The sequence below is a fragment of the Sebastes fasciatus genome, chromosome 21, assembly GCF_043250625.1.
Source record: "Sebastes fasciatus isolate fSebFas1 chromosome 21, fSebFas1.pri, whole genome shotgun sequence".
NCBI classification, from domain to species: Eukaryota; Metazoa; Chordata; class Actinopteri; order Perciformes; family Sebastidae; genus Sebastes; species Sebastes fasciatus.
Genome location: NC_133815.1, coordinates 17,244,536 through 17,261,219, shown reverse-complemented (window position 1 = coordinate 17,261,219; position 16,684 = coordinate 17,244,536). Strand labels below are relative to the sequence as shown.

The window sequence follows — 16,684 nt, the reverse complement described above, 5'->3', positions numbered from 1 at the left end:
ATTCAAACCAGGAACTCTCCGTGTACAATCAGATATTACTGTGTTATAATAGTGATTAATAATCTCTGCAGAGTTAAAAACAGTTTAAATATAAAATGATCCAGTGTGAGTTTATGATGTTTCTGCTAAAACAAAACCCAACAAATAAAAGTAGAGTTCATGAAAAGTAGCAAAATAAAAGGAAACTCTCAGAGTTAAACATAAAAGCAATAACATGTTATCTTACCAAAGGAGCCGGCAGCTAAAACGAAGAAACAATTAGTTTTAAAATCAGACAATTTGTGAATGTCAGCAGAACTGCAACAGACCCAGGAGCTACCCGACTTCCCTGCTAAGCCGTTGTGATATTAAAGCAAATATGAAATGACTGAAACACCTCCTGCCCACATCCTGTGAGAGAGGAAGTCATCTTTTGAGACAACCTCAGCTCATCAGGCTGCGAATGACATATTCATTCTCAAAGATTATTTTTTATCACATGACTCAAAGCAATCCTGTATGCCTTATCTTCTCTTGTAGTTCATCTTACATCAATAACAATAGTGACACATTAAACGAATATAAAAACAATGAACAAGTCAGTAGATATAAAATATAGACATGTACTATATAGAGGGAGTTTTACTACGAGTACTGTAGATGTTGTGGTACTGTCTTGTTATTACAAAGGAGGAGGATTTGAGACCATCAGTACAGATAGCCAGTGTTCATCATATCAGATCCTATAACCAAAGAGTAATTTATTATACAACAAACAACTGTTTCTTCTGTAGGAAAGGTCAGATAATACAAGTTAATACGTAGCAGCTGTATACTGTGTTGTTGCTGTAACCTTGACTGTTAGCCAACAGAGATTTATAATGTAGATCTGCATGTCGTTCACTGTCAACTATCGAGTGATCCAGTTAGTTTAGATAAAGATCTAGATGTACTCATGCTGAATTTCTTATTTTTAAACATGCAACTTCTCATTGATGTTAGCAAATACAGAAGTGGAGAAGTGGTGATGCGCTGTCGTTGACAAGGTTAATGAAGTTGTTGAAGTCTTGGTGCCGACTACACGGAGCCTCCTTGCTATTATTCTATTACATTCATAAAGTGAAGCTGTAACGTCACCCTCAGCTACACAAGCTAAAGCAAAAGCAGTCTGTATGTAGTCTAACTGTTTAGCTTAGTTTGCCACATTACTATTTTTTTTTTTAATTGAACCTTTATTTAACCAGGAGGTCCATGAGATTAAAATCTCTTTTTCGAGGGAAATCTGGATATCTTAAAATGGTTGTAAACTAAGCAACTGGCTGAGACAAAGCAGCCACTCCTCCCTCTGAAAGGCTGACATGGGAAATGTATAGCTAATATGCACACTTCAATATTAGTTTATTTATTACATATTGTCATCACAATACTGAACAATGTTATCGCACATCTCAGATTTTACTCGTATCCTGCAGGCCTACACTCAGCTTAAATCCAGAGGAGCAAACTGACAAGTCAAGTTCCTCAGAAAGTGTTCCACGTCAAAGAGTAAATAGTCAATAAGTGAATAATAAACACAATTCTGGACTGAGGAGGACGTTTTGTCGCTATGACGATCCTGCAGAAGGACTTGTCGATAAAACCCAGCCAACCAACTTCCCCTTTTTACTCAGTTCTCAGCTTTTTCCCAGCGCTCTGTTCATGACTTGACCAGTTTACATCCCACCACTTCTCTTTGGCTTTGAGGTGTCTGTTTCCTTGTAGAACTGAAAATAATATTTATTAATACCAACATCATTCCTCAACTTATTCTAAAGTGTATTTCACACATGTAGGTAGCACAGAGTTTATGCTGACTTGTGCACAGTCTGTTTCACTGCTGCTCTGCATTGCCGTGCTGATGAGAGAACCTCAGTCATTAAAACGCTTTGTTCACTTAATGCTTTTAATTCAGCAGTCTCATACACACGTATATACAAATACAAATGAGAAAATACCTGATCAAAATTAACACTTTCTGCTTCCTCATCACCTGAATTTAACTGTCCTTTAGTCAAACATATATATATATTAACATGCAAAGAAACCCCATTGAGGCAATGACAAATAATTACCATAAGAATGCCATAAATCAGCACAATCTTACACAAACTAATGATGAAGCTGCTATATATTAGATTCATGTTATCTAATGCCCTGTTTGCACTCTGTTCATCTTACCAATCGTCTGCAAAGTAAAGCCATTTAATATTTAAGAATTAGCTGAATAAGAAATAGAGAAATATTCCATTCATGGTGAACATGACATCATCTTCTTCTCCTTCATGATGCTTGGATCTCAATCACTCTGTTGACATAGTCTGCTTCTACTGCGTCCTGTGGACATGAAACAACAGAGAGAGAGAGAGAGAGAGAGAGAGAGAGAGAGAGAGAGAGAGAGAGGAGAGAGAGAGAGAGAGAGAGAGAGAGAGAGAGAGAGGTTAAGGGCTCTGCAGTACATTTTATTGTTGAAAGAATAATGTACCTGTTGCTCACCTTCACTGGTTTGTTGCAGCATCTTGATCTAAACCACCTGAACGAAAAGGAAACGAAGGAATAAAAGTAATAAATGAACTTTTCAAAGAGACCAATAAGTCTTTAGCTGCAAATGACCATATCATAGAAAAGTTTGTCTCACCACTCAAAGATGATGATTGTACTGTAGAGCGCTACGATTCCCAGGATCTTCAGTGTAACGTAGACGACAGCCCCAAACTCTGGATTATCTGTAACAAGACAGCATGGTCACCTTCTCCTTAATGGGAGAAGTTACGGCTCTAAAACATCATCAACCTGAATTCCTTCTGTTAACCTCAAACATAAACTGGTTTATAGCATCATTTCATACAAATGCAAACAAAGCAATACAGAAAACGAGAAAAACAGAAAAGAGAGGAGAGCAGATTAGATTCAATTAAATTAAATCTTTAATATTTTCTAATAACTAGACCTGCTCCTATCTGCGTCACCAACATTGTGGTGCCCCGGGTGAGGCATAGTATTATCGTACTGTAATTCAGCAGCAACATGTTTGGTCCTTTTTCCTTTTAACAATGTCTGTATGAAACATTTCACTTTGCATACAGAGCATGAACAGTTGGAAAAAATAACGTCTCCAAATAAATGTGACTGAACAAACAGCTCACCTGAAACTAAGAAGACGCTCAGTAACACGATGGCTGTCACCATTTTCACAGACTGGACTGAAATGACACTCATCACCTGGATTTGACAAAAAGTTACTTTTCATAAAACATCTTTTAAACGAAGCATTCCTGTTATTTTAAAGCCACCTCAAATTAATACATTCAAACCAGGAACTCTCCATGTACAACCAGATGTTACTGTGTTATAATAGTGATTAATAATCTCTGCAGAGTTGCTCTGAAAACAGTTTAAATATAAAATGATCCAGTGTAAGTTTATGATGTTTCTGCTAAAACAAAACCCAACAAATAAAAGTAGAGTTTATGAAAAGCAGCAAAATAAAAAAAAACTCTCTGAATTAAACATAAAAGCAGTAACATGAAATGACTGCATGTTAACACAGCCGGTGACTCTTGCTTCTCTCTTTTATGAAGAGATTTCTTTTAGGAATTAAATGTCAGAGATAAAAAGCTAATAATCTACACTGCAATAACTCTGGATACGACTTCACACTAATGCTGTAACCTTGACGGAGACTGGTGTGAGGTTAATGGAAGGAGGGATGTTTGGAGGTTAGATTTCTGTGACGTCAAACTTATGTAGAGAAGCTAATGTCGATACCTCCATTCACTCACAAGACCCTGTATGGTACTAAAGCACAATCAACATGGCCTCGTGGTGCCTTTTGAGACATTAAACAATACAATGTTTACAGGCTGAGGCCCAAAGATTTTCTTTTTTTGGCAAAATTCTGACAAAAAGTAGATAAAGTTTTAACATTTTTACTCATAAAAAGTTTTTCAATTAATTTTAGTACCAGATCTTTTAATACACCATTGACTGAGTCTCATGAAATGCCCTTTTATTTTTGATTGAGCTTGATATTCAAATATATATATATATATATCAGAAGTCCATTAACTTCTCCAAAACACCGTAGCAGGTTCCCAGTGGGAATTACTATGCATAATTCATCTTGCCACTTTTGTAATGTTTGTGATTAATTTGTTTGATTTCAGGTGATGTTTACACACAATTATGTGAAATGTTGGACCAATAAATGCAACTGAGATTAATAGGTATTTTTTAGAAGTTGTATTTCATGGTTTTTATTACAGTGCAATGAATAAATATCTTCAAATGCAGAAACTGTGTCTCATGTTTATTTTCTTAAGTAATTAAAATACAAATAAAATGCGGGACACAAAATATGAAAGAAAAAGAATAGATAACTAAATGAGATTAAATATGCTTTGTTAAAAATGATCTGTAAAATATCACAAAATTACACAAACTTTTCCAAAAAAATGATCTTGTAGTACATTGTTAATGTGTGAACTGCTTCTCATGTCGCTATTTAGAATAGTTCCCCATTAAGAGCCTTTTCAGACTTATACTTGAACTGATCTGATGTACAGATTGCTAGTTCTCCTTTATTTAACTGTGGTCAGTGAAGATTGCATTTTCTTCTCAAGTGTCTTTTCCTACACTAACTGACATATAAAACTTCTTGTATAAGTAAAAAATAAAGGTATATTACAAATACAACCCAAAAATGATCACAAAACAACACTCATTTTTTCTTCACTTGAGCGTAGAGATCCTCTGGGACGTCAGCAGCCTGTCTTAAGCTGCTCGCTGTCTCTGACACGTTGACCTGTGCATACAGCGTATCCTGCTGCTGTCCACTGTCCTGCTCCGAGGCCGAGGACGGTTCAGGTCTCCGCTTGGAGAAGTCGATCTCTCCATAATGGATGTCTTCTTCTGTTTTGCTGGTTGGCATTTGAAGAGTCAGCTCGTCACCTCTTTGACTCTGTGAGAAAAAAGGTGCTAAATGATACGTCTGAATACTGATTCAGGTTAAATTAGTTGCTGCTAGATTACAGTGCAACCTTTAATATTGTTGTACAGTACTTCTAGACTGGCTGATAAATTATACTAAATTACAACCCTCACTAGAGTCAGGCCATATCTTGAAGGTAGGGGCTATGCTGTCGCCCTTAGTGATCATTATTCAGAGAGTGGAGTCCCCCAGGGTTCGATTCTCGGGCCTCCATTATTCAACCTCTGTGTGCTTCCACTAGGCCAAATCATGAAAGACAAAAAGACTGCTTATCATAGCTATCCAAATAACGTCCAAATCCAAATAAATAATATGGATGGAAACTTATTTCCTTCAGTTAAATCAAGATAAGAAAGTTGATTTTGCAACAAGGAGGAAAGACTCAAAGTTATCACTCAGGTTACATTATAAAGACTAAAGGCAAACATTTTATATTCATATACTTATCAATGCAATTGTACAAAAGGATGAACATAGAAAACTATGAAGAAGAGTAGGCTACACTAATGGTTTGTCTGTTTTTTCTCACTTACATGGGCGGGGTGGGCGGAGGCGGGTAATGTTCCTGTTTCTTAACCGCTTCAACATTTCATCTTCCTTTAAAAAATATAGACTAAAGGCAAGAGCAAGTCATTCCTAATGTACTAACTACCAGACCTTCGTAAATGTATGTATGACTTTAGCAGACTTGGAGAATGTGTTTCAGAGAGTATTCATACATATTAAAATGAGTGGGAAATAACAATTAAGGTTATGCTAACAAAACTGACGTTATTTTGGTTTTAGTTAATTAGGCTAATGGCATAACCTTTGGTAATTTGATATATATTTCGTTTTTTTTGTGAAATTTAATTTTGAATCTTCCCAGTTTACATAGCTATTGAATAATACTTAAAGGTAGGATTGATAGTGTTGTTCAAATACATTTTTTGTTATATTTGTTGAAATTCTCATTGCATGACAGGGTGCTCCAACTTTAGCCATTTTCAGATCTAAACTTAAAACAGTTTAGATTTCTTACAGTTTCCAAACACAGCATGTTGCTAACAGGTTGTTTTGTCACATTTGTTGTACTTCTTAATATTTAACCTCTCAAAGATTGTCAACTTAGTATTAAGACAGATGCTTTCGACATAGTCACTGTGAGCAGATTTAAAATATTCACAACGCACACTGTACAACGAAGTTTAATATTCACCTGAGTTTGTGGACGTTTCGACTTAAACCACCTGGAAGATATGAGAGAGCTGTCAGAATAATTATTGTACTGTCTGTTTCAGGTTAAATAAATAGTGTGCTGCCAATAGAGAGTAAGGACTGATGGGAGACAGACATTATTGAATGTGCATCAGTGGAAAGAAAATCAAGATTGATACTTAAGTTTTGTCAAAGTCAAGTCGCAGAACAGGTGCAGAAATGAGCAAAACTGACAGATCACATACTCATCCATGCCCTCGGGGTTACCAACATCGGTTTAGTTAAAACGTTATTGCCAGAAACTGAATTAATTTAACTAATTTACTTACCAAACACAGATAGCAAGGCAGATGAGTATGATGACAAGGATCCCTCCAAGAGCTGAACCCCACTGTAGTGAGCTGACAGAGCTCTCTGTTCATAGAAACACAAAACCAGGTGACTAAAAGAAAACAAAGGATGAATGTAGATATGTAACAATACAGGTGTAACCATTATTTGTATAGGGTCATTTCATAAAAATGCAGTAAAAAAAGTGCTTCACAGAGAACTAAAAAAAACAAGTGAAAAACAGAAAAGAGAGGAGAGCAGATTAGATTCAATTAAACAGATTCAGTTCAGTTCTACATTTACCTGCATTATTAATCCGTGACGACGTCTGATTACCGAGATCATTTGTGGCCACACAGTAATAATCTTCTATATCTGTCACAGAGGTCACCTTGAAGCTGTAAAAGTCTCCTTCAGATACACTGACCGGTCCGTCTTTGCTGGTTTTAATCCAGGTGTAGCGGATGACGGGAGGATTGGCTCTGCTGGAGCAGGTCAGGTTCACCCGGCTACCTGCTGACACCAAACCTGATGGACTGATGGACACTGAGGTGTCTTTAGGAGCATCTGAGGAAGACGTGAGATTCACTTTATTCATTAAAATCATTCCATGAATCATCATGTGCTGACAGGATCTAATAACAAACACTTTATTATCTTACATGAAACATTGAGCGTTTTTCTCTCCTCTGCTGTCTTGACGTCTTTTCCTTCATTTAAAGGATATCTGGCTGAACAGGTGATGTTGAATCCATCATGTTCGTCTGACAGAGTGAAGGTCTTCTGGATTTTAGTTGTGAAGGTTCGATCTGTGTTTTCCTCTATTTTGTTGTGAGGGTCTTGTTGGAGAGTCCAGGTGAGTTCAGGAGGGGAGTGTGGACAGGGAGTGAAAGCTGAGCAGGTTATAGTGACAGACTGATTCTCCTTCAGATCACCTGAGATCTCAATGCTGGGCCTCGGAGGAGAATCTGGAGTTTCAAGTCAAACACAGATTGTACAATAAAAAATAGATTATGATATTAGAACACTTTTGTGAAAGCTGACACAAAAGGTGTCAATCTTGTATTGAAAATGCATAAAGTGTCTAAGGTTTGCTTTTTAATATCCCCAAAATGTGATCATTTTAATGTCAAACTTTAACAACAGAATCAGTGTTTAATCAAAATTTAAGTTCATGTCAAAGTGAAAAACCTCCAAAATTAAAAAGTTGCAACTTTCAGTTTTTATTCTAAACAATAACGTTATAGACTGACTGATAAAAAAACAAAACTCTCTTACCTTTGACTGTTATTTGAAGAGGATCACAAGAAGCTGTTGCCCTGAATGATCCGTTCTCAATTCTGAAGTAGTACCAGTCTGTGTAACTTGTGTTCACAATGGAAAATAAAGTGGTGCAGTTATTCTGACTCAGGTCTCCAGTAAGACTCATTGGATAGATATTATCCGTACTGCTACTGTTGAAAATCACATTATGTGGATTTTTAGCAAAATCTTGGTTACTTTTAATCCACACGCCGAAGGTTGATCTTGTGCTGTTGAATTCCTCTTCTGATTTAACTGTAAAGTTACATGGGATTTGCAGACAGGATCCACTCAGTGCTTCCATCTGCTTTGGTGTAGTGATGAATAGGGATGGGCTTTTAGGACAAACCGCCAAAGCACCTGTGAAACAGACTCTTGATGAACAAATTGTGGAGCAAAATCTGCATGAAGAGAAAGTTCATGATGCACAAACTGTAATTCAGCAGCAGCATGTTCGGTCTTTTTTAACAATGTCAGTATGAAACATTTCACTTTGCAGACAGAGCATGAACAGTTGGAAAAAATAACGTCTTCACATTAAAGTGACTGAACAAACAGCTCACCTGAAACTAAGAAGACGTTCAGTAACACGATGGCTGTCACCATTTTCACAGACCGGACTGAAATGACACTCATCACCTGGATTTGACAAAAAGTTACTTTTGATAAAACATCTTTTAAACAAAGCATTCATGTTATTTTAAAGCCACCTCAAATTAATACATTCAAACCAGGAACTCTCCGTGTACAATCAGGTGTTACTGTGTTATAATAGTGATCAATAAGCTCTGCAGCATTGAAAAGAGTTTAAATATAAAACGATCCAGTGTGAGTTTATGATGTTTCTGCTAAAACAAAACCCAACAAATAAAAGTAGAGTTCATGAAAATCAGCAAAATAAAAAAAACTTCCCTGAGTTAAACATAAAAGCAGTAACATGTTATCTTACCAATTTGTGAATGTCAGCAGAACTGCAACAGACCCAGTAGCTACCCGACTTCCCTGCTAAGCCGTTGTGATATAAAAGCAAACATGAAATGACTGAAATACTGCCGAAAAAGAAGAAGAAGTCTTCACTCCTCCTGTTCGCACCATGTGAGTGAGGAAGTCATCTTTTGAGACAACTTGATCTCATCAGGGTGCGAATAACATATTTATTTTCAAACATGATTTTTATCACATGACTCACAGCAAGCCTGTATGCCTTATTAGGGGCCGAACAGTTATGCTGCTGGTCCCTCTTGTTTTTGTCGATATTATCTTCTCCTGTAGTTCTTGGAGACTACTAAGACTACTAAACGTCATCATGCCGACTCGTCCACCATTACAGCCTCGTTGTTTATACTCGCGCTCATGTGACCGTGGTGTAGTTTATTTATATCCTAATGTTAGCTTTTTACTTCATAAAAGTGGTGTTCATTTGTGGAGATTATCTTGCTGAACAAAACGTATAAGTATCATAAACGTTTGTTTGCCGAGGAGCTTATTTTCTGCAATAATCCAAAACCCAATGTGAAAATCCCATTGGCTTTTTGTCAAGGTAACCAGGGAGATGCTAACTTCCTGGCTTGTCTACAAAAATACGTCATCCCTGGAGCACCCTAAAGAGGGAGTTTAATTACGAGTAGTTTATTTGTTGTGGTACTGTTTTGTTATTACTGAGGAGGATGATTTGAGACCATCAGTACAGAAAGCCAGTGTTCATCATATCAGATCATATAACCAAAGAGTAATTTATTATACAACAAACAGCTGTTTCTTCTGTAGGAAAGGTCAGATAATACAAGTTAATACGTAGCAGCTGTATACTGTGTTGTTGCTGTTACCTTGACTGTTAGCCAACAGAGATTTATAATGTAGATCTGCATGTCGTTCACTGTCAACTATCAAGTGATCCAGTTAGTTTAGATAAAGATCTAGATGTACTCATGCTGAATTTCTTATTTTTAAACATGCAACTTCTCAGTAATGTTAGCAAATACAGAAGTGGTGAAGTGCTGTTGTTGACAGGGCGTGGGAAATGTAGAGCTAATATGAACACTTCAATATTTATTTATTTATTACAAGTCATGTTGTCGTCGCAATACTGAACAATGTTATCACACATCTCAGATTTTACTCGTATCCTGCAGGCCTACACTCAGCTTAAATCCAGAGGAGCAAACTAACAAGTCAAGTTCCTCAGAAAGTGTTCCACGTCAAAGAGTAAATAGTCAATAAGTGAATAATAAACACAATTCTGGACTGATGAAGACGTTTTGTCGCTATGACGATCCTGCAGAAGGACTTGTCGATAAAACCCAGCCAACCAACTTCCCCTTTTTACTCAGTTCTCAGCTTTTTCTCAGCGCTCTGTTCATGACTTCACCAGTTTACATCCCACCACTTCTCTTTGGCTGTGAGGTGTCTATGTTTCCTTCTAGAACTGAAAATAATATTTATTAATACCAACATCATGCCTCAACTTATTCTAAAGTGTATTTCACACATGTAGGTAGCACAGAGTTTATGCTGACTTGTGCACAGTCTGTATCACTGCTGCTCTGCATTGCCGTGCTGATGAGAGAACCTCAATGATTAAAACGCTTTGTTCACTTCAAATGCTTTTAATTCAGCAGTCTTATACACATGTATATACAAACACAAATGAGAAAATACCTGATAAAAATTAACACTTTCTGCTTCCTCATCACCTGAATTTAACTGTCCTGTTACCAAACATATATATATTCACATACAAAGAAACCCTGTTGAGGCAATGAAAAATAATTACCATAAGAATGCCATAAATCAGCACAATCTTACAAAAACTAATGATGAAGCTGCTATATATTATATTCATGTTATCTAATGTCCTGTTTGCACTCTGTTCATCTTACCAATCTTCTGCAAAGTAAAGCCATTAAATATTTAACAATAAGCTGAATGAGAAATAGAGAAATATTCCATCTATGGTGAACATGACATCATCTTCTTCTCCTTCATGATGCTTGGATCTCAATCACTCTGTTGACATAGTCTGCTTCTACTGCGTCCTGTGGACATGAAACAACAGAGAGAGAGAGAGAGAGAGAGAGAGAGAGAGAGAGAGAGAGGTGTTAAGCGCTCAGCAGCACATTTTATTGTTGAAAGAATAATGTACCTGTTGCTCACCTTCACTGGTTTGTTGCAGCATCTTGATCTAAACCACCTGAAAGAAAAGGAAACGAAGGAATAAAAGTAATAAATGAACTTTTCAAAGAGACCAATAAGTCTTTAGCTGCAAATGACCATATCATAGAAAAGTTTGTCTCACCACTCAAAGATGATGATTGTACTGTAGAGCGCTACGATTCCCAGGATCTTCAGTGTAACGTAGACGACAGCCCCAAACTCAGGATTATCTGTAACAAGACAGCATGGTCACCTTCTCCTTAATGGGAAATGTTACGGCTCTAAAACATCATCAACCTGAATTCCTTCTGTTAACCTCAAACATAAACTGGTTTATAGCATCATTTCATACAAATGCAATAAAAGGTGTTTTACAGGGTACTCAAACAAACAAACAAACAAACAAACAAACAAACAAACAAACAAAGCAATACAGAAAACTAGAAAAACAGAAAAGAGAGGAGAGCAGATTAAATTAAACACATTCAGTTCAGTTCTACATTTACCTGCATTATTAATCCGTGATGACGTCTGACTACCGAGATCATTTGTGGCCACACAGTAATAATCCTCTATATCTGTCACAGAGGTCACCTTGAAGCTGTAAAAGTCTCCTTCAGCTACACTGACAGGTCCGTCTTTGCTGGTCTTGAACCAGGTGAAGCTGACGGGAGGATTGGCTCTGCTGGAGCAGGTCAGGTTCACCAGGCTACCTGCTGACACCAAACCTGATGGACTGATGGACACTGAGGTGTTCTTGGGAGCATCTGAGGAAAATGTGAGATTCACTTTATTCATTAAAATCATCCCATGAATCATCATGTGCTGACAGGATCTAATAACAAACACTTATTATCTTACATGAAACACTGAGCGTTTTTCTCTCCTCTGCTGTCTTGACGTCTTTTCCTTCATTTACAGGATATCTGGCTGAACAGGTGATGTTGAATCCATCATGTTCGTTTGACAGAGTGAAGGTCTTCTGGATTTTAGTTGTGAAGGTTCGATCTGTGTTTTCCTCTATTTTGTTGTGAGGGTCTTGTTGGAGAGTCCAGGTGAGTTCAGGAGGGGAGTGTGGACAGGGAGTGAAAGCTGAGCAGGTTATAGTGACAGACTCCTTCTCCTTCAGATCACCTGAGATCTCAATGCTGGGCCTCGGAGGAGTATCTGGGGTTTCAAATCAAACACAGATTGTACAATAAAAAATAAATCATGATAGATTAGAATACTTTTTTAAAACCAAGGCTGACACAGAAGGTGACAATTTTATATTGAAAATGCATAAAGTGTCTAAGGCTTGCTTTTTAATATCCCAAAACTTGACCATTTTAATGTTAAATTGTACAGAATCAGTGTTTAATCAGAATTTAAATTCATGGCAAAGTGAAAAACCTCCAAAATTAAAAAGTTGCAACTTTCACTTTTTATTCTAAACAATAACGTTATAGACTGACTGATAAAAAACAATATTCTCTTACCTTTGACTGTTATTTGAAGAGGATCACAAAGAGCTGTTGACGTGAATGGTCTGTTCTCAATTCTGAAGTAGTACCAGTCTGTGTAACTTGTGTTTACACTGGAAAATAAAGTGGTGCAGTTTTTCTGACTCAGGTCTCCAGTAAGACTCATTGGATAGATATTATCCATCCTGCTACTGTTGAAAATCACATTATGTGGATTTTTAGCAAAATCTTGGTTACTTTTAATCCACACGCCGAAGGTTGATCTTGTGCTGTTGAATTCCTCTTCTGATTTAACTGTAAAGTTACATGGGATTTGCAGACAGGATCCACTCAGTGCTTCCATCTGCTTTGGTGTAGTGATGAATAGGGATGGGCTTTTAGGACAAACAGCCAAAGCACCTGTAAAACAGACTCTTGATGAACAAATTGTGGAGCAAAATCTGCATGAAGAGAAAGTTCATGATGCACAAACTGTAATTCAGCAGCAGCATGTTCGGTCTTTTTTAACAATGTCAGTATGAAACATTTCACTTTGCAGACAGAGCATGAACAGTTGGAAAAAATAACGTCTTCACATTAAAGTGACTGAACAAACAGCTCACCTGAAACTAAGAAGACGTTCAGTAACACGATGGCTGTCACCATTTTCACAGACCGGACTGAAATGACACTCATCACCTGGATTTCACAAAAAGTTACTTTTGATAAAACATCTTTTAAAAAAAGCATTCATGTTATTTTAAAGCCACCTCAAATTAATACATTCAAACCAGGAACTCTCCATGTACAATCAGGTGTTACTGTGTTATAATAGTGATCAATAAGCTCTGCAGAGTTGAAAACAGTTTAAATATAAAACGATCCAGTGTGAGTTTATGATGTTTCTGCTAAAACTAAACCCAACAAATAAAAGTACAGTTCATGAAAAGCAGCAAAATAAAAGGAAACTCTCAGAGTTAAACATAAAAGCAGTAACATGTTACCTTACCAAAGGAGCCGGCAGCTAAAATGAAGAAACAGTTAGTTTTAAAATCAGACAATTTGTGAATGTCAGCAGAACTGCAACAGACCTAGTAGCTACCCGACTTCCCTGCTAAGCCGTTGTGATATAAAAGCAAATATGAAATGACTGAAATACTGCCGAAGAAAAAGAAGAAGAAGAAGTCTTGACTCCTCCTGCTCACACCCTTTGAGTGAGGAAGTCATCTTTTGAGACAACTTGATCTTATCAGGGTGCGAATGACATATTTATTCTCAAAGATTAATTTTTATCACATGACTCACAGCAAGCCTGTATGCCTTATTAGGGGCCGAACAGTTATGCTGCTGGTCCCTCTTGTTTTTGTCAATATTATCTTCTCCTGTAGTTCTTGGAGACTACTAAAACTACAAAACGTCATCATGCCAACTCATCCGCCATTACAGCCTCGTTGTTTATACTCGCGCTCATGCGACCGTGGTGTAGTTTATTTATATCCTAATGTGAGCTTTTTACTTCATAAAAGTGGTGTTCATTTGTGGAGATTATCTTGCTGAACAAAACGTATAAGTATCATAAACGTTTGTTTGCCACCGAGCTTGTTTTCTGCAATAATCCAAAACCCAATGTAAAAATCCCATTGGCTTTTTGTCAAGGGAACCAGGGCGATGCTAACTTCCTGGCTGGCCTACAAAAATATGTCATCACTGGAGCACTCTATAGAGGGAGCTTCATCATGAGTAGTTTAGTTGTTGTGGTACTGTTTTGTTATTACAAAGGAGGATGGTTTGCTGTTACCTTGACTGTTAGCCACAGAGATTTATAATGTAGATCTGCATGTCGTTCACTGTCAACTATCAAGTGATCCAGTTGGTTTACATAAAGGTCTAGATGTACTCATGCTGAATTTCTTCATTTTAAACATGCAACTTCTCAGTAATGTTAGCAAATACAGAAGTGGTGAAGCGGTGAAGTGGTGAAGCAGTGATGCCTGTTGTTGACAAGGTTAAAGAAGTTGTTGCCGTCTTGATGCAGACTATACGGAGCCTCCGTGCTATTATTTTATTACCTTCATAAAGTATAGTTGCAACGTAACCCTCGGCTACACAAGCTAAAACAAAAGCAGTCTGTATGTAGTCTAACTGTTTAGCTCAGTTTGCCACATATCTTAAAATGGTTATAAACTAGGCAGCTGGCTGAGACCAAGCAGCCCCTCCTCCCTCTACTAGCATTACCTGCAGGCAGTGCTTCTAGTTTTATGTCCTTTTTGCTCCTATTTTTGCATACAAAGAATTTAGGAGAAGAAAAATAATGATAATAAAAATGTGGCAAAAAACAGCCCAACCTTACAGAGTGGAAACAATCTTCATCTTCTTTTCTGTCGTAATTAAAATGACTGTATGGAGAAAACGGGATACACAATACATAACAAAACAAGGTCGATGCCTTGTCAGAAATAATCAGAAGATATCATGAAATAAAATGACACATAAACATGTCAAAACTAAATGTAATCTTGTACAACATTACGAATGTGTGTGCAGAACTGCTTATGGTGCCATGTTCACCATCCTTTGCATGTCATCATTTTTGACTATAGCTCCCTATTTAAAGCTTTGGGACTTTTATTTGCACACATCTGGACATATGAATAACAAATCACACATAAACAGCTGCGTGAGTTCAGCACACAAATATTTATTTATTTTTATTTTATTTTATCTTTATTTAACCACATAAGTCAATTGAGAACCAATTCTCATTTACAATGACGACGTGGCCAAGAGGCAGCAAGACATAAGAACAGGGGTCTCCAACCTGTTTCCCTCTGAGAGCTAATTTGACAAAATGAAAGTGGCTGAGAGCTACTCAAAGCACCAAGTCTGTCTTACTTTTATAGTCCTTTAATAACATTTCAGCCACCGCAGTCATCGCCTCTATTACAATTCTTTCATAGGTGAAGGGCTTTTTTGTTTCGTTAGGATGTGCACCACTAAACGATGGCTGTTTGCTTCATCGGCCTTCTTTGGTAAACAGAGACTGTCGTCTTTTAAGGATTGTTTTTGGCTCCTTTACCTTCTTTGTTCATAAACTGCTACCAGCCGGAAAGTCCCATGAAAAGTTTCTGTGGACTTGGCGCTCGATGTTACATTTTTTACTGACTAACACGCTTACACCGCAAATGTGACACATACCGATTCCTCATGAAAATAATGTATTTTTTGCCTTTTATTGGCCTGCGGTCATTGTCAAATCCAGTCTCTGTATGTTATGGCGTTACAAACCTGACAGCAGCCTAACTAGTTTAATTGACAGCCGATAGGCATATAATCATTTGGTCTCAGAATGGGGTGGGATGTCTGTGAATTTGATTGGGTTGTAATTTAAACAGTTTTACAAAGAACCATTAGCGAACCACTCAGAAACTGGTAGCGAGCTACTGGTAGCGAGCGAGCTACTTGTTGGAGACCCCTGCATTAGAACATAGAACATAAATACGACTACTGCAATGTCGTTCACTGTCAACTATCAAGTGATCCAGTTGGTTTACATAAAGGTCTAGATGTACTCATGCTGAATTTCTTCATTTTAAACATGCAACTTCTCAGTAATGTCAGCAAATACAGGAGTGGTGAAGTGGTGAAGCAATGATGACTGTTGTTGACAAGGTTAAAGAAGTTGTTGCCGTCTTGGTGCAGACTATACAGAGCCTCTTTGCTATTATTTTATTACCTTCATAAAGTATATCTGCAACGTAACCCTCGGCTACACAAGCTAAAACAAAAGCAGTCTGTATGTAGTCTAACTGTTTAGCTTAGTTTGACACATATCTTAAAAAGGTTGTAAACTAAGCAGCTGGCTGAGACAAAGCAGCCCCTCCTCCCTCTACCTGGCAGATGTGGGAAATGTATAGCTAATATGCACACTTCAATATTTATTTATTTATTACAAATCATATTGTCATCGCAATACTGAACAATGTTATCGCACATCTCAGATTTTACTCGTATCCTGCAGGCCTACACTCAGCTTAAATCCAGAGGAGCAAACTAACAAGTCAAATTCCTCAGAAAGTGTTCCACGTCAAAGAGTAAATAGGCAATAAGTGAATAATAAAAACAATTCTGGACTGATGAAGATGTTTTGTCGCTATGACGATCCTGCAGAAGTACTTGTCGATAAAACCGAGCCAACCAACTTCCCCTTTTTACTCAGTTCTCAGCTTTTTCTCACGCTCTGTTCATGACTTCACCA

The 16,684-nt window shown here is 37.4% G+C and overlaps 2 protein-coding genes across 2 annotated transcripts; both read right to left on the bottom strand.

The window, feature by feature from the left end:
* Positions 1-7,150: 7,150 nt before the first annotated feature.
* On the bottom strand, positions 7,151-8,470 carry LOC141759318 (myeloid cell surface antigen CD33-like). Its single transcript, XM_074621300.1, has 3 exons — positions 8,398-8,470; positions 7,811-8,194; positions 7,151-7,500 (listed from the first exon to the last, which is right to left on the bottom strand). Exons 1-3 carry the CDS (start codon positions 8,468-8,470, stop codon positions 7,151-7,153), a joined length of 807 nt encoding a protein of 268 aa, XP_074477401.1.
* A 2,345-nt stretch (positions 8,471-10,815) lies between these two features.
* On the bottom strand, positions 10,816-13,125 carry LOC141760056 (myelin-associated glycoprotein-like). Its single transcript, XM_074622700.1, has 7 exons — positions 13,053-13,125; positions 12,466-12,849; positions 11,849-12,154; positions 11,494-11,754; positions 11,130-11,217; positions 10,988-11,024; positions 10,816-10,869 (listed from the first exon to the last, which is right to left on the bottom strand). The coding sequence occupies exons 1-7, from the start codon at positions 13,123-13,125 to the stop codon at positions 10,816-10,818; spliced, it is 1,203 nt and encodes a 400-aa protein (XP_074478801.1).
* Positions 13,126-16,684: the final 3,559 nt, after the last annotated feature.